At 37.8% G+C, this 12,936-nt stretch overlaps 1 protein-coding gene across 10 annotated transcripts in view; it reads right to left on the bottom strand.

Annotated features, from left to right (window-relative positions):
* FRY (FRY microtubule binding protein) overlaps positions 1-12,936 on the bottom strand; it is a 454,383-nt gene that overhangs the window by 227,752 nt on the left and 213,695 nt on the right. Inside the window, exon 1 of one of the 10 annotated variants that reach the window (XM_045472833.1) lies at positions 5,241-5,533. The exons of the other annotated variants lie outside the window; for them this stretch is intronic. Within the exon in view, the coding sequence (XP_045328789.1) occupies positions 5,241-5,301 (61 nt within the window). The 5' untranslated portion in view covers positions 5,302-5,533. Of the gene's footprint in view, positions 1-5,240; positions 5,534-12,936 lie in introns of those variants that run through there. 10 annotated transcript variants of the gene reach the window in all.

The raw sequence follows: 12,936 nt of genomic DNA, 5'->3' as shown, positions 1-12,936 counted from the left end.
GTGCTTGCTTAATCTTTGTTGAATGGAACCCATCTGATTCCGTAATACAGTCTTCGTGTGAATGAAATAATGGAGCAACTACATATATATGAAAAACTTAAACTCTCAAGTCCTATAAAAAAAAAAAATAGAGGTGTTTAGTTCTTATTATTAGAATTAAGGTTTTGAAGGGCAGGCCAATGTGAGTTTAGACTATATTTGGAGGACAACTGGGAGTTAGCGGATTTCTGGGAAGAATGCTGAGCTGATGTTATTGTGTAGGGTGGGCTCAAGAAGGGCCGTTTGAGGGACAACACAAATTAAAGACCATTGCAGCTACTCTGGGGAAAAAGAACAAAGATGGAATCTGAAACAGGATAGAAGACAGTGCATCTTACACAAGTGAACCTGAAATCCAGTCCTATCACTATTCCCCAGTAAAGAAAACATGCACCGTAGGTTTCCTGATGCGATGTTACAATAATTAAAGTGTTTAAGAAGCATTTTTAGAGTATCAACTCTAGAAGCCTTTTCAAAATTCCCTACCAGTGGCAAGATATTGGCTAGAGTTATGACACTCAACCACTGAAAATGATGTTGGCTGTGTACTCCTGAATGACAGAGGGGCTCTCAGGCTCCTACCACTGGAACAGAAATGATTTTGGCAGTGTGGCAGACAGGGAGCTGTAACTTGCCCTATGTCCATGTTCATCAAGTTTTCAAAACATTGTAACTAATGTCCATTTACCAAAAAAACAAACAAAACAAAACAAAAAACAAAACAAAAAACAAAACACCATGGGGCTATAGGAACAAGTTAAATGTCACCCTAAGGAAGCAAAGCAATAATTCAAAGGTAGGTACATTTTACAAGAAAACTGCACTAATTTCTACAAGTCAATGGAGGAGATAAAAATGGGTAGGATGATTAAAGACTTAGGAGACAGAACAACCAAATGTAATGTGTGGACCTTGTCTGAATCTTGATGAAAGCAAACCAACTGTTAAAAGACATTTTTGAAAATGACAATCAAAGCAACTTGAATGTGGACTAGAGATTAGGTTACATCAAAGAATGGCGGTCAGTTTGGGTACGTATGAAGTTAGCACTGTGGATAGGTAAGAACGTACCCATATTTTCTAGAATGTACATTGACTGCATGGCATTCACGGAAATGATACCTATATTTGATTTGAAATGCTTTAACAAAGAGAAAGGAGGTATAACTGAAGCAAATCTGACAAAGCCTTGTTAACTATTGAACGTAAGTGATGGCAATATGTTATATATCATACTATTCTTTCCCCTTTTGTGTTTGTTTGAAAAATTTCATAATCCAACTTTTTTTTTAAAAGATAAGCCTCATTTGTAAAAAGTTCCCTATATCTTATAATGGCAATAATGAAGGGATAATAGCATTCCTTCATTATTTCATTGAACTAAACTCAATTAAAAAATACACTGAAAAATCAAACAACACATTTATTCCAGGTTCGATCACATAGGTTTTAATGTTCACTCAGATTTCAGGCCCAACAACATCCTTCCACATTAACTAAATGTGTGGGATGGGTGGTGTGGGTCTCATGGGTGTTTACACTTACAATACACGGCCAGGATGAACGCAGGCAGGATGCCATTTACACAGGCATCCTTTATGATACCTATGTTACAATAATATAGTTTGAGCCTTTTCAGAAATATCTGGGTCTCAAAAGTGTCTGAGTGAGATCAGTTAATCAATTCACTAAATGGCAAAGTTCCGCTGATCCTTGATATGCATAAGTTACACTGCAAAATTCTGTGGGGTGGTGCAGAATTCAAAGATAAATTTAAAAAGACCACCTGAGAGACTCAAAGAATTCAGTGCTTTCAACTATAAGATGCCATGAGGCAGTGTCAGGTTGAAAAGCCAACCGATGAGTACATAAAGGTAGGAGAACATTCGTTAACTTATTTATTTCACTGGTTCATTTAATCAGTCATCAAGTATTTACTGGAGGCTCCGAGCACTGGGTCAGCTGCTGGGGGGAGCTGGTAATATGCAGGGAAGACAGGTATTATGTCCAGAAATATAATTACAAAAATGGGAAGTGCCGTGAAGATTGTTGAAAGAGAGGAGCAGGGGAGACGTATCCTTGACTGTGGGGTCAGGGCAGGACTCTCTGGGATGGTGGCCTTAAAGATGAGACCTAGAAATAACTGATGATAGATACAGTCAAAGAAGGCATCGAGGCTGAAGAGAATGGGGGCAATGGGATTGTAGGAATTCACGTAGGTGGGGGAAAAGGGCACTTGATGGTGTCTCACTTCCTTCTGGTTTTATTAGAGGCTGTTCTGGCCAGCCACTTGATGGCACCTCCCTCTAGCCCTTTACCCAGCTCTGCTCTCCTGCAGGGCACTGACCTCCTGATGATATATGATGACACATTATACACTTGTTTTCTACCTGTCTCCCCTACTCCACTTAAGTGCAACAAGGGCAAGGTATTTGTTCTATTCCTTTTGTAACCTCACCTTCTAGCTTAATACCCAGTACTCAATAAATATTTGTTGCGTTAAGGAGTAAGAAAGCATTAAGATATACAACGCCCTGAATACCCAGCTTAGAAACCCAACATTCAACCCGAGACTCACATTAAGTCTATTGAAAGAGCTATTTCTGCAACCAAGCAAGATGCTGACAAATAAAGCACCAATCTGCCCAGGAGTAGAATATAGTATCATGGATGACAGCCTGTCATTTCCGTAGAGAACTTGACTATTGGTGTACTGAGTATGCCTGGCTTATGGAATCTTTAGAGAGGGACGTCAAAGTACAGGTTGTGACCCACTACTCAATCATGAAACCTATTTCCTGGGTGCTAACCAGGATGATTTCAATGAAATAGAATAGAAAACTCTACAAGAGAAAATAGTGGGTGATGGCACCCTGCAGAGTGAGGTTAAGTAAGCACTATTTCACAAAACTTGTGTTTTCAGTCTCTGTCTGCGTCTACAGATATGTACGGTGTGTGTGTGTTCTGAGTCATAATAGAAAATGTGTTTGTTTGTTTGTTTGTTTGTTTGTTTGTTTTTCTGTGGGTCCTGGTCAAAAAGGCACTAGGTACAATATACGTTTTAATATGCAATCTATTGTAAAATATATACATATGCATACGTATACAATAATATGCATATACATATGTATGATATAGAGGTCACTCAATCATGAAACCTATTTCCTGGGTGCTAACCAGGATGATTTCAATGAAATAGAATAGAAAACTCTACAAGAGAAAATAGTGGGTGATGGCACCCTGCAGAGTGAGGTTAAGTAAGCACTATTTCACAAAACTTGTGTTTTCAGTCTCTGTCTGCGTCTACAGATATGTACGGTGTGTGTGTGTTCTGAGTCATAATAGAAAATGTGTTTGTTTGTTTGTTTGTTTGTTTTTCTGTGGGTCCTGGTCAAAAAGGCACTAGGTACAATATACGTTTTATTATGCAATCTATTGTAAAATATATACATATGCATACGTATACAATAATATGCATATACATATGTATGATATAGAGGTCATGTATACGCATTATATAATACATATGATTAACACAAGACACATTTCCAACATCTACAGTGAAGGAAGAACACCCAGGGCGGGATACACAGAAGCTCAGTCAGCAATTGTTAAAAAATTAACTGAATAGGTGAAATTCTTTGTAGTCTAGTTTTTTATTTTGTCAACAGCAAAACATTTATTAAATTCCTGCTTCATGTGCACTTATTTATTGAGATGCCGGCTCATTTAATAAAAAAAAAAAGATTCTAGGTTTCATTAGATTCTTAAATAGCTTACGGACATGTACAATGACTACGTAAAATTCTCTTGAAATGTGCCTACCAGAAGTTCATAATCTAAGACGGTGATAAATCTGTGAATTTGCAGAAATATTTGTTGGTAACGATCCCTTGTATAAGTTAAGTTATATTATTTATTGGAAGTAAGAAAGGCAGTGAGTGAAAAAGGACTTAAGATGGCTGCCAGATCATGGGAGTGGTCCATTCAGTGGAAACACAGTGAGAGTCAGTTACATTTACAAGACATCAAACAAAAACAATACTGAGTAGTTCACATGAGTCCTATTACGATATAACATTTTTCCAAATATATGAAACTCTAAGTTTTATCATTTAACTTGTATGCTTGTTATACATCAAAAAAAAAAAAAAAAATCTCTTGAGAGGGGAAAAAAAAAGTTCCCTAATACACAGTCAGCTTTTATAAACTACAAAGTAAGGAGTAAATTAATGACTATTAGAGACTTAATTCCTACAAACAGAATTGTATCATATGTAAATATCTAATAGTTTCACTAAAGATAGTGCAAAAGAATAATTAACAAGTAATTAAATCTCCCAAATCATTAATAAACAAAAGGTTTCTCCTTTATTAGAGCAATATGTTGTGTCCTTACTATCTACAAATTTACTTTTCCTACCTTCATTAAATCGAAAGTTAAACAGTCGATATCTAAGATGCATGTAATGAACCCTGTGTCATGGAATTTCCTCTCATTAATTTTTCTGAACTCTTGTACAATATTTCTTACAAGGTTATGCTAGAACTAACGTAACCAGGCTATTACTCTGATAAAGGAAAAGCACAGGCATGCAATTTGGACCCATTTAATGTTGGTTTACCCATCCTATCCTGTTTTTTAATTAATACACAATAAAAGAAAACATTTTATTTGTTTTCTTGTTGGAGAAGGCTAAGCCAAAAACAAAGGAAAAACTGCTTCAGGTTTATTTCAATGCTTTAAACAAAATAACTGAGTATTTACAACATTAATATTTAGAAGAAATCAAGCCTAAATCCTACCTCTGTTGTAACATAAAATGCAATGGTATTAACTATCTTCCAAATATTGAGCTATTTTTCAGATTGCAATTTTGCAGCACAGATAATCGTACCAAATCTTTTAGTGAAACTTCGGTGCACAGAAAAATTCCATTACATCACAGCTTGTTGTTCCATAGACTTATATACAAAAAATCACCTCTGAAATACTGCAATCCCAAACAGAAACTTAAAAAGCATTATTCCTGCCTCAGAACAGTGACATCATAAGTAAATCACCACATGCAGATGCAACTGCCTCCCCCCCCCCCGACTCCGCCCCATCCATTGAAACCTTTAGGAGAATCTTCCCTACATTCAGCACCTTAACTGAACAACGATCCACGCCATACATGCTAACAGCCTTTCATACCTACCAAGACCTTTTATGAAGCTGATCACACAGGATCGTCTCCAACAAGCTGTTGTAATCTCCATGAGCCTGAAAAGGAACCCAAACGAACAGTCTGGAACTGCTACACAGACTATGTTCCAAAGCAAAAAAACATAATGACGGACTCCATGGTCCTGTTGCTCGCTGGCACCATAAGCGTCTCAGCGGCAAGGTAGGGCTCTCTTATTTTTGGCCCAAGGTGTATTTTTAGTCAGGTGCTAAAGACCTACAGTAGAAGACAAACTAAAACAGGCCTTCCGTCCAGGGCAGACTCTTCATACCAATGGGACAATTTTTAGCTGCACAGTACGACAGTGACCTACAACTCACAGAGTGCGCGTATGTCTATATTTATCCACGAGAACATACTATGCTGACAGATTAGTAAAGCTGCTCAGGGCACTCCAGGAACATGAGCCCGACCCACATGGCTCGTCATAGTCATAAACAGTCCATGCCTACCGAACACACGCGTTACCCACAGATCTAACCCACCGGTGCTGTTGTGTTCCTGTGACTGAAGAAACGTAAGAGCAAAGATAACACGGGGTGGGTGATAAACCGTTGCTTTGGGAACTAGGAGCTCTTGGCCACAAGTACAAACAGCTTTAAACAGCTTAAATTCTTACAGACAAAACCAATAGCAGAGAATCCCTATTTGAAGCCAAGAGTCAGTGAGAAACCATACACCCTTAAGGAAAAATGAAACGCTGAACATCTGTTGATGCAACTAGTAAAGAAAAGTGATTGGGTTTAAATCTAGAGTCATATTATTTGAAAGCACAGCTTAAATCAGCTTGTTAAAAACTTAATTTATAAGACCAAGAAGAAGCCAATATTGGTGAACATTAGGTATTTCACCTCCAGAAGAAAACAGATTGAGACCAGTGAAGAGACCGAGAAGGAAAATGTAGTTACTTGAAAACAAAATAAAAGTGTAACTAATTGATCTTTCAATGGGCATGATTTCCGACAGAAGACTTTAATGAGGGTCAGGGAAAATCTATTTCTTCACTAACATAGCCGCAAAGAGCACGAAACCCAAGTCGTTTTCTATTCTTGATTTGCTCAGGGTCACTGAAGGTTTTCTTTAGCAATATAGATTGGAATTACAAAACAGCACGGTATGGGGAATTGATTGATGAACTGAAGCATTTCACAGGAAGGGGGAAAAAAAAGTCCAGATTACCCAGATGAACACTTCAGTGATTCAGGCAAGCTAAATGTGAGCAAAGATGCCCCACGGTACCACTGAGTCTTACATATTGAGGGTTTATAACCTTTTTTAAGGAGTGGACTAATGTGCACGTGTGGCATTCGGTTTATTTTTTACTAAAAAGGGGTCCAAACAATTATAATATGAGAGTGTGCCTATGGAGGTATCTGTGTTTTGAGTAACAAGGATTCTTTTTCAACTCTCTTCTTTCCACATCTAAATTGGAATCAAGACTTGACTGAAAATTTGCACTTTGTCAGCTTAGAATCTCTGGTGCTATTATTAGACCAGCCTTTCAAATGATGTGACTGTCATTCAATTAAAAGAACATGACTCAAAACAGCCTGATAGAAATATGAAAAGCAGTATTTGTCATTTTATTTTTCACTCTTTACAGATACCCTTTACCAAACAACATTTAAGGGAAGTGAAAAAAGCCAGACAAACAAAAAATGAAAAAAACCAAAAAGGCAGGAAAGAGAACATTAATGGGGTACTGAACTGGATGCAGGTACTCCACTGGGCACTTTTCACATAACATTTCATTTGGCCCTCACAGCAGCTTTATAAGGTAGGCATTAACACCTCTGGCTCAGTGTCCATGGAAAGGAATAAAAATAAGAATGTCCAAGGTCATTCAGAGGCAGCTTTGTCGGACTCCCAGGGTCACTGCGTTTATTAATTTTTATTCCAGTACTTTCCTTGACATGAATTGAAACTTCTAAGCAGTGGTTGCCTTAGTGTATTTGCCTTTGTATATATTGAAGAACAACCCTCAGATAATCCACTTTTTTTTTTTTTTTTACCCAGAAATTTCACCTATTCAAGACCCAGCTGAATTCCAGAGATTACAGTCTTATTCAGTGCTCTCCACAGTCTATTCATCCTTCTGTGGTAGCCAGGCACTTACTGGTTTGGGGGAGCATCCAAAGGGCATGAACCACATTGTTCTCATCTTTGGGTCCCTAGGGCCTAGTAAAACTTGAATTAATGAATAATCGAAGGTGTCTTTATAGTCAAAACAGATGGCACGAAGTCCTTCTATTAAAGCTCAGAGTCTTTGATACTGAGTTTCCACCTCACCCCATCCATCTCCACACAGAGCTTATGTCTCCTATGGTGGACACTATTCTAACACCCTAATTTCAATTTATGTTAGATTTCTGTTAGATTAAAAGCAACAAATCATGGATGGGTGAAGGCTCTTAAAGTCAAGCATGCTGACAGCTGAGTAAGTGACAGTTGTCAGCTGATGGCTGATAGTAATAGAAAAAGCAGAAGCAACAAAAAGCAGACATAAAACTTATGAAGGGTAAGAACCGACAGATAATTTAGTATCAAGAGTTGACCCTTAACATTTTAAGAACTCCAAAGGTAACCATATATTATAGAGTCTTTAATAATTCATACGTGTGCTGATGATCTAAATTATGATAGCACCCCATAGTCACAGATATAATATAGAAAATAAGGTAATTAATGGAAGGAATCCCATTCAAAATTATTGAGCTAAAATGTTTTGACACTTCAAGGGTTAAACTTCACGACTGGGAGAAGTTTGCTCAGAGCTCATTTGTTCTCTGATGATGCTAAATAAATGTCATGCATTTTAAACTACATTAATATAATCTAAATTTAATAAATAAACTGGATTACGGGCATGTTTAATTGATAGTTCCATAATAACCCTCAAATCTAAATTAAATTATTACTTTAACAGTTCATCTAATGTTCATAAAAATTTCCTTTCTGTTTCTGGGTGGCCTGGTGGCATGACCACAAATATTTTTAAGAGCGAGTGGTAGTCCAAACCCAATACATATACCTTTACAAGCTTAGAAGAGGCAGGGAAGCTCCTGGGTGTCTTTAGTTAACCTCACTGCTTCAGGAAAGATTGTTCTTGGGCTACTGGCTGACTGATAGCTACTTTATTAGCATGAAGGTTAGATCATATAACCATTCTCATTCAATGTAGCTTACCAGTCTATTCACCTTCCTTAAGGTCAATGTCAACCTATACTACTTGCTTATGGGAGGAAGCAATAAATATCCTTTAGACACCAACCAAGAAATTTTTTCCAGTTTGAAGAAAAAAGCCAGCATTTACAATCATATTTAACAACTACCTATATCATTCAAAACCCTAAAGTGATAAGAAACTTAAGTTGATGAGGATTCTTGTTTTTTTTTTAATCATTGGTCTTATAAATCCAATATTTCTCACTGAGGCTTTAGAACTAGTTTGTGATACAGTTAATGAAACATTTCACTAATAAAGTAGCTACACTTTATATGCATAACAACATATCTATTAGTTCTGGAAATTTCTGGACATTTAGTAAATACAAGTGCTAAAGTATGGTCATGAAATACGGCAGGAAATACAGTTAACAATAGATGCCAGTGTCACAAGGATGATATCTTTTCACTATTTTTCCGTGATATAACATAGTACAGAACATTTCCATTCATCTGCATTAATAAATCTTTCAGAGACAAAGAACCTCTGAGGCTGTCTTAAGGTAGGAATCAAGTAAAACATAGGAATTAAGTACAACATAAGCAAACCTCACCTTCAGCCTTGCCTCTTCCCTGTAGGAACCATAATAACACCGGAGAACCCCTAGAAGACAATGTGTCATTGTGCTTGGAAGCAGTGTCTATCAAAGAGGCTTCGAGTTGTAGGTAGCTTTTGCCAAGCATGTCGTTGCCTCAAGACATATGTGTCAAACAAACGGACCTGAAAATGTTTACCAGGAAGACCTCTAGGAAAATACTGGCTTGTCTTGGCACAGGCCGCCTCTGCAACCAAGCCACTGTTAAAAAGCAGTGATCCACCAATAGGCGTGCGATGCTTGTTGGGCACAGATGGTCTGAACCTACGTCGAGGCTCTCTTTAAGCCTCCAGGTATCACCCGTTCTCTTATAAATTACCGGTGGACTTAAACCCAGCCTTGGGGAGGAGAATCAGAAGGGATTCCATGTGAATGGGAAGTGAAAGGACTTACATGTTACATGTTCTTAAATACTCTAAATGCTTTTTCTCCAAAGAGTTTCTCCCATGACTTCCATTAGTCAGTTTACAAACATTCCCCTGTTCTATAATCATAATCCCTAACTGGATCTTTCCCCTGCCTACAATCTTTAAATTATACTATTTTGGACAACTATTGTGTTGATCTTGTTTCTTGAATTTAACTCATTTATTTGGGGCGGGAGGATGGGCCTGACAAAAGCCCCGAAATTATCCAAAGCTGGAGAGCTTTATAAAAGGTACAGATTCCAGGGCCTCATAAAGACCTATAGAGTCTCAGGTTCTGGTGAGGCTAGAGTCTGTCTTTTTTAAAGGCTCCATAAGTGATTCTGACGCGCAGCCAGGTTTGAAAGCTACTGATGGCCTCTGGGAACATATAATAATAAATGATAATTGAGGATCTTGTAACTGTCTCCCTAGACAGAGGAATGCAGAGGCAAGTTTAAAATAGTTACTGTCTGAACAGAGCTATCAAGCTGCTAACCTCAAACCGACAACTTCCAACATAATGAAGCATCAGGAAGTAAGCCTAAAAACCTTCGGGTTTGTTTATTCTGTTTTTATTTTGTTTCTTACCTTAAAACAGCCTCACAGGTTCCTTTTCTCTGCCCCAAATAGGTATCCATTCAAACTCCAAGTAGTTTATACATGGACTAACACAAGTTCTCGCTCCAGGTCTGACTTTTATTTGCACACAATTCAAGTAGGCTTATTTAATTTTTACACCCTCAGCAAATGGGATGCACTAAATCAAAAGGCAAGATGCAACAAATGATCACTGGATGGATGCAAGGTTTCTTAAAAGCACTTGCACAATTAATGACAAGGCCAACCAAGGCAGGGCAATGCCATGCACTTTAGAGTAAACCTCCTGGAGTCCATTAATAGTCCATAAAGACATTTCTGAATAGTGTCCCACACACACAAAAAAACGTGGGAGTGGCATGTGTGCTAAGGGACATGGTATCAACAAAGGGCGAAAACTTCTGAAGGATTTTCATATTTTCATCCCAAACATCTAAATACTTAATAAAATGAACCTGACTGTGGGAACTCAGTTCTGATAGACTCATTCACCGAAGGTCAGGCAAGCATAGCCAGAATGAGAGTAAATACTTGCACCGAAGACAGCATCCTTTGCACCAAAATTTCTGAATTTGAAGTTTCGACTTAAGGCATGAACCTTTCCTATAAAGTATATAAAGTCTAGTGACATGGTTAATGCCAGGAGCTCAGGAGATAAGCTCAGAGCCTTTTTGGCCACTCAGTAAGAAAGTGTATAGAATTCAACAGTGTCCGGCGGCTCCTCAAAAAGTTAAAAATAGAACCACCCTCTGATACAGCAATTGTACCACTAGGTATATACCGAAAAGATATAAACATACAGATTCGAAGGGGTACATGCACCCCAAAGTTTATAGCAGCATTATCAGCAATAGCCCAACTATGGAAAGAGCCCAAGTGTCCATTGACTGATGAACAGATAAATAAGACGTGGTGTGTGTGTGTGTGTGTGTGTGTGTATCTATATATCTCTCTCTCTATATATATACACACACACCATATACCATATTCCATTGTATATACAGCCATCAACAAAAATGAAATTTTGCCATGTGCAATGACGTGGATGGAGCTAGAGTGCATTATGCTAAGCAAAATAAGTCAATCAGAGAAAGACAAATACCATACGATTTCACTCACGTGTGGAATTTAACAAAACAGATGAACACATGGGAAGGCGGAGAAAAGAGAGAGGGTAACAAACAATAAGAGACTCTTAATGATAGAGAACCAACAGGGTGGATGGAGGGAGGTGTGGGAGGGATGGGCTAAATGGGTGATGGGCATTAAGGAGGGCACTTGCTGGGAGGAGCACTGGGTGTTACAGGTAAGTGATGAATCACTGAATTTCAGTCTTGAAACCAATACTGCAGTAGGTTAACTAACTAGAATTTAAATTAAATAAAAAGTATCTTTCAGCTCAAAAAAAAAAAAAAAACCCAAAAGACTAACAGTGTCTAAGAACAGGCTACACTTAATGTTAGGGACCCATGTAGCTAAATATCCCATGTCCGTTTCCATTCAATGAATCATCTATACTGGTTTTATTTAGAGGCAAAGAAAAATTTCTAGAAGAGAAATTTACACATAGCAATGTATGTAGTAAGAGTACCACTCTTCTGGAGGCTATAATTGTTTTTCTGCCAAGTTAAATTTTGCCTTTACAAGTGCAGCGAAGGAGTGGGGAGAAGGCACGAAGCTTTTTACTACTAAGGAATCCTCGTCCCCCACCGCTTTCGTCTTCATAACCTTGCTCTGCCGAAGGAGTCTTTTAGGTAACTCAGTCTGCAACACGTTCTCCTTGTATTTGGGGTTATTAATATTTCTAAGAACCCAAAAATACGGCCCAACAAAGGGTCCTCCTTCAGGGAAGACATTGTGTCCAAGGCAGTGCATCAGGAACACACCCACACCTAAAGGAAGCAAAATACAGATTCCATGGCAGCATGGATCCATACGTCCACGTGTAAGGGCTGTTTCTGCCACACAACTAGCCGCGAGACCTTGGGTAAGTCACGCAGCCCGAGGCCCAGATATTCATATGATGAATTCAGACTTATACTATGGAAAACCAACAATTCTTCTGCAGCATTTTAGAACTAAACATCCTTGAGGCTAATCTAGAGAGTTTCATTCAAAGGAGATCTCATAAATCTAGCAGGCAGAATGAGAAGCTGGGTGTCAGATGTCAGCGCTAAGCACAGTCAGTATAAGGCAACTCCCAAAATGAGTACAAGTTTGGAAGGTCTTTATTTTGATATTATGAAATAATGAAATGCTTAAAAGACCAAGATCTTACTGAAAAACAATTCAGGACAGTTTTACCTGTGCTGTTTCATACTAACCACATAGAGCAATAAAGCACTTGAAGTGTGGCCAGAGCATATGAGTTACTGAATTTTAATTTGTTTAAATTGAAATGTAAAACGTGAGGCTTGATTCAGTTATTGAAAAAAATTTAGGTATGTTTGTAAGAACTGCATATGGGAGACTGTATTTAAGCATAAGTTTTATGAAATCGAAATAAATATTTTGACCAATTTGATGTCCAAACTCAGATGTGCTGGTCGTGTAAAATACTTATTAATAATCTTATGCTGATTACATATTGGGATGATATTTTTGATATATTGATTTAGGCAAAATATTTATCAAAATTAATTTCAGATGTTTTAAGGCTTGGTTTAATGTGGCCATTAAAAAACTTAAAATTGCATGTGTCTGGCATTATGTTTCTATTATACATGCTGTTCTCAAGACCAATTATTGCTTTATAAGACAGATATATGGGAAACCATTTTTGTCAATGACCATGGGAAGCCATTAAGAAAAGCCACAGTGTTGCATATTCATGAGTTAGTAAAT

This window comes from Leopardus geoffroyi, chromosome A1 (genome assembly GCF_018350155.1).
Source record: "Leopardus geoffroyi isolate Oge1 chromosome A1, O.geoffroyi_Oge1_pat1.0, whole genome shotgun sequence".
Taxonomy (NCBI): domain Eukaryota; kingdom Metazoa; phylum Chordata; class Mammalia; order Carnivora; family Felidae; genus Leopardus; species Leopardus geoffroyi.
This window is presented reverse-complemented; position numbering and strand designations above follow the sequence as displayed.